At 46.3% G+C, this 8,511-nt stretch overlaps 1 protein-coding gene across 1 annotated transcript in view; it reads left to right on the top strand.

The window, feature by feature from the left end:
• Nucleotides 1–8,511, top strand: part of CAPN2 (calpain 2) — a 53,732-nt gene that overhangs the window by 16,850 nt on the left and 28,371 nt on the right. The window contains exons 3-5 of the mRNA XM_006033376.3: nt 587–705; nt 4,083–4,216; nt 4,953–5,121. Coding sequence (XP_006033438.1) covers nt 587–705; nt 4,083–4,216; nt 4,953–5,121 — 422 coding nt within the window. The remainder of the gene's footprint in view (nt 1–586; nt 706–4,082; nt 4,217–4,952; nt 5,122–8,511) is intronic.

Raw genomic sequence — 8,511 nt, 5'->3', positions numbered from 1 at the left:
ATCCCCCCCCACACACCCCAGCCACCTTCCCCGCCACACACAGCACCCCAGAAACCCCATACCCACCCACACCCCACATATCCACATACACACCCACACTCTCCCCCACATCCCACATACCACACACCCACAGCCCTTCACAAACCTATATCAACCTCCCCATGCCTCCCACCCTCCCACAATATACAAGAGTAAGACTTCATTTTAAGCTATTGTGCAATCACCTCTATGTACACTACACAAACACATGTAAATCAGGATAAAATGTTTTTTGAAATCAAATTAATGTTTTAGATATTTGCTTTTTAGAATATAATTTGGTATTTTTCTGATTCCGAGATGGCAAAACCCCTTACTGAAAGGAGTACTTCTGGGGGGCAAGCAGAGGGATTTCTGGTGGCAAAGGTCAGGGGTTAGGGGCGGGACTTCCAATCACAAGATGGCAACCAGGGGGCGGGGCACCTGTCAAGGGGCGGGGCTACCCATGCGGCCCTGGACAGTTTGATAAAACTCAGTAAATGGCCCTCTGCCCAAAATAATTGCCTACCCCCGAACTAAAGTCTAATGCTTTCTGTTGTGTTCACAGGGGACTGCTGGCTCCTGGCAGCCATTGCATCTCTCACCCTGAATGAAGAGGTTCTCGCCCGAGTGGTTCCCAAAGATCAGAGCTTCCAGGACAAATATGCAGGAATCTTCCACTTCCAGGTACTTGGAAAAGCTTGACTTTGCCTTTTGCTGAAGGGTCAAATATTATAAGTTTGTGAGGTATGTGCATGACTGTACCCACAGGCGCACACACACACATACACACACACATATACGCACCTGTGCATCCAATTAGATGAGATCAGCTAGTGTGAATTGGCACATTGCCATTGAAGTTTAGGGAGTTGTGCTGATCAACTGAAGAACTGAATCCATGTACTTCAATATTTTGTAGTAATATTATACAGTTTATCATTTATTAATATAACACAATATGGTCTGTCATGGAGTGACTGCAGTCTCCACCAAGGGCCATTCCCATCACCCTTACTCCATAACAGAGAAGAGAAACATTTCTGAATTCTTACTTGGCAGGATTCATCTAGGAGCCCACCCTGACTGACTCTGACTCTAATACCACCTTGACTAACCCTGTTTAATGAACTGTTATCTGTCTGGGTGGTTAAAAAGAAGGGTGTAGGTCTCAGCTGAGCATGGGGAAGCAGGAATTTCATTCCTGAAGAGGTCAGGTGTCCTGCTTCCTGACAAGAGAAGGAGCCCTGCTAGCCCAAAGGAGCTGAAGGGTGCTGTCTCCAACCCAAAAGATTTAACTAGCAGTATTTTTGCAGTGAGAATATACCAGATGCTAGCAAAGTTGACTGTGAGTGTCTCTACATGAGACGCTTTACTGCGCATTAGACTAATCTAATGCACAATAAAGCATCAATGCCTACACTTGTGTAACAATTACTGTGCAGTAGATTAGTTTAATGTGCCATTTTCTAGTACAGATAGATACAGGTACTAGAAAATGGCACATTCAACTAATGCACCGAAGCATACGTGTAGATGCTGACCAGGATCAAATTGCTTCCGGTGAGCCCAAGCAGCAGGGGAGCATGGGTTAACCCTGCGCTTCACAGCTCAGAGCTGCTCCAGGGAGCTGTCCCCAGCTCCTGCCCCCCGCCCCTTCAGAGCCCAGGCCTGACCTCCCCCTGTGCCCTCTGCCAACCCAGGACTGCCCCCAGTGCCCTCTGCCAGACTGGGGCTGGCACCTGAGGGAGCCTGGAGCTCCCCCTGGCTGCTGGAGGGGGACAGAGCAGGGCAGGAGCAGCCCTGAACTGAACTGCTCCCATAATAGGGAGCAGATTTGCTCCTGTTGCAGACACACGTTCAGGTCCAGTCATATTAATTGCACTTGTAGACATGTCCTGCATCTTCTTCTAGAGGCACATGTTGCAACAAAGTACATTCATCACTAATTTTTGTTAGGATCATCTGTCAACCAGCTAGAAACCAGAGTTGCTCAGATGTTCTCACCCCAGGGCAAACGTTTTTTTCTGTGTCAGGTTAATTGTGTTGGAAATCACCCCAAGAATCATGGGGATAGGGCAGAATGAGGGCAGTCAATCTTGGGGTCCTAAGTACTGTGGTGCTTCTGAATGCTTAGTCAAGGTCTGTCTGTTATTAGTTACAATTCAGGCAATAATCGAACTTGATTTAGCATTAGTAGTAACAGAGGTATCACATGGCTTCTAAGGTGAAAAACTACAAATGTATGGCCAACCAGTTTCTAAAGATTAAAGTATAAAGGATCCAGAAGTTCAGATGCTGACAGACTCTGAACTTTCCAAACTCCCTGGGCCTTAATCTTATCTCTCTTCCACTGTTATAAGCTAAAAGTAGCTCAGGTAAAATCAGTGGGATCACACTGGCATAAAACTGGAGATGGTCTCTCAGGTTCGCAAAGCTGGGTTGCTCATCTGACAAAAACACACCTTCCAGGACATCCTCCTATCACTGGATCCAGAAGGACCAGGAGAGCAGCTTCTTGTTCACCATTTTGGCACTAGCAAATCTACCTGCCCAGAAAAACTCACTTGTGGGGCTTCTCTAAACCTTCTTGAACTTTCAAAAGGTCCTGTTCCAGTTCAGGCTGCCACTTGAATGAACAATCAGCTTGATTTTTAAATGCATCCAAAGAAGTTGCCTCGTCCCAATTACAAACTTCAATGAAGGCATCAGCAACCTTAAAATCCATGCTGCAGGTGCTAAGTTAAACCAGGTATACAGTAATACCATATTTATTCAAATCTAAAATGAGGTTCCTTTTGCTCCCCCCCCAGCATAGGGGGATCCCCGCATCTTAGATTTGAGTACAAGCCAGGTAAGAAGCTGCTACAGCTCCAGATAGGGCCAGAGTGGCTCATGTCACAAGTAGGGGATGTGTGGAGAGGAGGGAGCATGCTGGAAGGGGGCACAGTGCAGGGAGGGGTGCACAGTGCAGGGGGGAGCACATGATGCCAGGAGGACCACAGGGAAGGGGGTGCCCAGTGTGGAGGAAGCTCAGGGGAAGAGGCACACAGTGCAGGAGGAAGGGATGTGTGGTATGGTGGGGAGGCACTGGGGAAAGGGTGCATGGTGTAGGAGAGAATATGTAGAACGAGCTCGGGTTGTGGATGAAGGGACACATGGAGCAAGGGGAGTACGGGGAAAAGACACAGGGGAAGAGATACAGGGAAAGGGAGGGTGGTGGAAGATTGTGGGGGAAGGGGAGCGTGGAGTGAGGGGAATGTGGGGGGGCACAAAATGCAGGGGGAAGCACAAAGGAAAGGGACACACAGAGCAGGGAGGATTGCAGGGAAGGGTCACGTGGAGCACAAGGGGAGCTGCTTTGGCTCCAGCCCTGACCCTGACTGGGACTGGAGTTTGGAGCTGGAGCCACTGCTACTGCCTGGTCCAGCCAAGTGCTCCCATGCCCCTGGTAAAGAGAGAGCCAGAGCAGCTGTAAAGGTAAGGTGGGGAGGCAAGCAGCAGAGGAGGACAAGTGTCAGGAGGGGGAAACACTGGGGGTGGGCAAGTGGCAAGTGGGGGACAAAAGGCCTGGGTCAGGCTGCCTGCCACCCACCTGCTGCTTTCCCTGCCCCTACTTTCCCTGCAGAAGTGGTAAGGGGATAAATTTAAGACAACCCCCAGTAACTGGATTCTAGACATGGAAAACAAATTTATAATTTTCCATGTCTAGAATCTAAAAACTGGGGAGTCATCTTAAATTCAGGGTCATCTTGGGTTTGGATGAATCCAGTTAAGTGTTTAGCATTTATGTAGCTTGTTACATGTTCTAAGTGATGCAGAAACATCCAAGCAAAACTGTTGCAACGCAGGTTCCTATGATGTAGAAGCCTGAGAAAAAAAAGTATCTAAGGTGATCTCTAGGCAGACAGAGAAAAGAGACAAAACCAGGCAAGTGGAAGAGAATGCAGGTGCTGACAGGGGACGCAGTTGCGTTGGCCAGTCATGGCATGGCTATACAATCAAAGTATAGCCCTGGAGTCAAAGTCAGTGTCCTTTACAATCTCTTTCTCTTTCTTTTTCAGTTCTGGCAGTTTGGGGAGTGGGTGGATGTTGTGATTGATGACAGGCTGCCCACCAAAAATGGAGAGCTGCTCTTTGTTCATTCAGCAGAGGGGAGCGAGTTCTGGAGCGCCCTCCTGGAGAAGGCCTATGCCAAGTAAGTAAAGGTCAAGGAAAGGGCTGGTTTTTTAAAAAGCCTCATGCCTAAGCTGAAGATTTGACAGAGAATCTGGAACCACATGAGGAAAGTGTCAGTCTAAACTAGTGGTTCCCAATCTCCTTAGCCGCAAGGCAACCCTTGGAAAACTCCAGCTCTTACTTGTTTTTCCACCAGATTTTCACTTGTTTTTTGACAGAGCAGATTTTTTTTGCTGCAAAGAACTTAAAAAGACCACAACAGGTCAGCATGGTTTTAACATTATGAATCCCCATTTGAAATGTCCTGCCAGGGGGCATCTCACCCTGGTAGAGAATCACTGATCTAAACGGTCTGTTAAAGCTTCTCAGGAACTCATCACTGACTGCTTCTTCTGAGTTTATAATACACATTTGTTGACAGATTCTGTAAGCTAGAAGTGATAGCACTGATGTGTCCACTCTTCAATCAGGAAGAATTGGTTCTCATTTTGTCTGGGAGTGATAATGAAACATTTCATGTTTAAACAAAACATATGAACTCATGTAACTAGTGTACAGCATGCCGGGCCTCAGGCTGGGCTTTCAGTCCCGATGTCATAGGATAGGCAGATATGGAAGCAGTAGTTACCCAGCTGATACAAACTACCATAGTTTTGCTACAGCTGGTGGTGCTATGACAAGTTCACATCAGCCAAAGATCTGCATCAAAGAGAAGAAAAGTGAGATGAACAAATATCTTGTTCTCTTTTGTGCAGGGTGAATGGATCGTATGAAGCTCTCTCAGGAGGAGCCACCACTGAAGGCTTTGAGGACTTCACAGGTGGAATTGCAGAGTGGTACGAGCTGCAGAAGGCACCCCCCAACCTGTTCAAAATCATCCAGAAAGCTCTTCAAAAAGGCTCTCTCCTTGGATGCTCCATTGACGTGAGTCAGTCCCACTTCCTACCAGACTGTTAAGGTCCCTTGCAGCAGGGCTCAGCAGGGAACAGAGGGCGTGCTGGTGTGGCCAGGCACTGCACAATACTATCAATTTTCTACTTCTCATGCTATCTCACCAAGGCCAGTTCGGTTCTCTACTATTTCATGCACTGCGAATTTGGCCCAGCCAACCCCTTGGTGGGGGTGAGGTTTCAGAGCAGGCAAAACTATTACATTATTGATGGGTGAGAGAGTGGCATTTCAGAGCCATGAGTCTTTTTTTTCTCTAGAGGTAAAAAGATTCTTTTTAACTGTTCTGATACTGTATAATTGCCTGTGTGTGGCCTCTTATGTCTTCATATACCGTGCCTTTGTTTTCCAGTGTATGTGGGAATGAATTAAATAAATCCTGTTGGTTTGTCAGGAAGTTGATCCTAGCCTTGTGCTTTTGGAAAGAGAGAATCTCAGACTATCCAGTGAGAGATTCCAGCTTATTACTGCTAATAGTAATTTCTGCAAAGTTGGGACTGTAGGCCACCAACTCTTAGTACTTTAGAAATCTTTTTACCTTGTTGCTCCAGCATTTGTCTCCAGGGTTTACATGAAATGCAGGAAGAATCCATGTAACTCCTGGCAGGTTTTCAAAAGGCTTAAACAGAAAATGGTCATGGCCAAATTCTGAGTTCTCGTGACATACAACATTTCCGTAAACAAGAAGATTTTCAACCCAGCCTACAGCATTTGAATATGTCTTAGTCTGTGATTAAAACAAAACAAAAACTAGCTACAGATATAAAGCAGCAGTTAGGAAAAAGCTCAAAAACAGCCTTGAAACAAAAATGCTGCCTGTTTAAAGCAATGGATTGATTAAGGTTTTGAGGATATAATCACTGTATACATTCTCAGTATTGTTGGCTGAGAGGTCATCAACTCTCCTAAGAATCATGGATATTTTTTTTCTTATTTAGTGACAGGGTAAGTAGTTTATGTCATAAGCTGATCTTTTTAAAACTAAACCTTTTTGCCAAGTTTATGTTAAAACAGAGCGTTACCGAAAGGAGGAAACTTCACATCAGGAAAAGTGATTTGCTACACAGGGGCGCTTCCTTACACAGGATTTTTAGTCTGCAACTTGATGAGAATCTGACACGTGTTTTTTTCCTTAAAGTGTTTGAGGCTTTCAGTGGTCTTCACTGGAAAAGGAGATAGTAAATGCACTGAGCTTCTCTGTTGAAAGGTGATAGAGAAATTCAAATCACTTAATGAATATTCAAATTAGATTGGCCTCCAAATATGCCTGTGGAATTAGGATGCAGGATCCCTGTTTTACAGTTGAAACAGTTGAAGCTAAGCACTTGTTCAAGGTGCCACAGCAACCTGGAAGAGCATGGATCAGGATATGGGAGTCCTGTCTCCATTAGATATTCAACTCAAAGGTCCTCTGGCACCTATACAAGTGCAACTTGGCTGGTCCAATGCACTGTAATTACAACACGTCGGAGCAGACTCAGTTAAGCGAGTCTGCTGGCGCGTGGTAATTGCTGTATTCCAGCAGACTCCAAGGTCATGTGTATCAGCCTACCCACACTGAAAAATGGTGGCAGGGGTGCTTTAATTAAAGCTTGTTCAATGAGCTTTAGTTAAAGCATCCCCACCACCATTTTTCAGCATAGGGACACTGATACATGTGATGCTCTGGGTGCTTCAATTAGAACAGCTCTCAGAGCCTGTCTAATTAAAGGGCCCTTCCACCCCCGCCTCCTGGAGCATGCATATAAATACCCCTTGAGCCTAACAGCTCAATGAGCTGGCATGGTTAAAGCCTGGCAATTTCTGTAGTCAGCACCTTGCAGGGGAGTGATGGGGTTAGCATTGCATCAGGCCACTTTCTGACTCTAGCCAGAATATCTATTTGCTCCTTTATGGTTGAATTGAGTGAGGGCAGCCTTTGGCATGTGGGCTTGAGCTCACATGTCTGGTGCTATAGTGAGATACCTGAACAAGTCTGCCTTTGCTCCCCCCAGCCCCATTAGACTGTAACCATAAAATAAATAAAAATCCCTCCCCCTCCACAACTTTAAAGACCACACAACTTTTGCAGTAATGGGTGAACACTAAAAGGAAGTATGTGGATTTAGACAGTGACAGATTTAAGAAGGGAAGATTTGTGGGGCAAGACACAGTTTCCAAAGTGGAAACTGTTGTCGCTTTTATTCTTCCAGCCCTACCATCCTGATGAGCTGGTATCCAAATGCTGCTCTTAAAAAAACAGCTTGTCTGCTGAAACACATGACAGTAATACAGTTCATGAAGCACAGCAAGTCTGTGGCCACTTAGGCCTTTCTGTGAGTCTCTGCAGTGCTCAGGAGAAAAATCCTCCATCCTGTTACAAAGCAAAAAAAAGAGAGACAATGTGGCAAAGAAGGTAGATCCCTGTACTGAACCTTGAGGGTCCTGGTGTTGATTCTTGGCTGGTCTGCTGAGCAGTCCTAGCAAGCCACATCACCCTTACTGTGTCTCAGTTTCCCCATTTGTAAAACGGGGTGGAGATGATATTTATCTCAGTTTGAAATTGCATTGAGACCTCTGGATGAAAAATGCTTCATGAGAATTAGGTGGAATTGTCCTAGAGTCAGGTCCAGATCAGTCTTATAGGCATCATCATATAGGTGTTGTTGTACCTAAAAAAATAAGCTGGCTTTGTGGGTATCTAATGAATTGGAGACTTAGGCAGATTTCAGGCACTTTGCCACTTATGTCTGCAACACCTGGCTACTCCAACTGTGTCACTTCTGAACATGTGCAGTTGTTCATGTCTAGGCACTGAGGGATCACTTTGGGCCAAAACAGGGGCATTTAGCAAATCTAGACACCTAAATGGTTTTGTGGTCTAACAACCACATAGGTGCCTAGTTTGAGCTATTTGGATTTGGCTTCTAGAGCTGAAGGAGAAGGTCCATTAGCTGTTAGCACTATAAGGACAGAATTGGATGTCTGATATCTACTGCAGACCCACGTTACACACCTGGGTGGATCATGGTGACAGGGGTGCAGCCATCCCCCCTCAGTAGTGGGGCACGTGCTCAGTGGAGAGATTGCACCGCACAGCTGAAGGAGGTGTGACCACAGCCCCTCTCCAATGACCCTGGATCCCAGTAAACTCTGAGCTCCCCAGCTCGTCAGTGCGGGATCTGGATTGAGTCCCTGCTTTTGCATGGCTCCAGAGCCCAGGGGGTGAGGCATTGCTGCTGTTCACCATCTCCCTCCTCCTGCCCCTTGAATTCAGCAATAGGGGAAAAGTGGGGACAAAGCAGTGTACCAGTGCTCAGTCCCTGTCTTCACAGAGCGCCAGAGCTCAGGAAGTGAGTGCTAGCACTACTCCTCCTTTCCTTTCCT

Source organism: Alligator sinensis, unplaced genomic scaffold (genome assembly GCF_000455745.1).
Source record: "Alligator sinensis unplaced genomic scaffold, ASM45574v1 scaffold753_1, whole genome shotgun sequence".
Lineage (NCBI taxonomy): Eukaryota > Metazoa > Chordata > Crocodylia > Alligatoridae > Alligator > Alligator sinensis.
The sequence above is the reverse complement of the archived record's forward strand: the minus strand, read 5'-3'. Positions and strand labels throughout refer to the sequence as shown.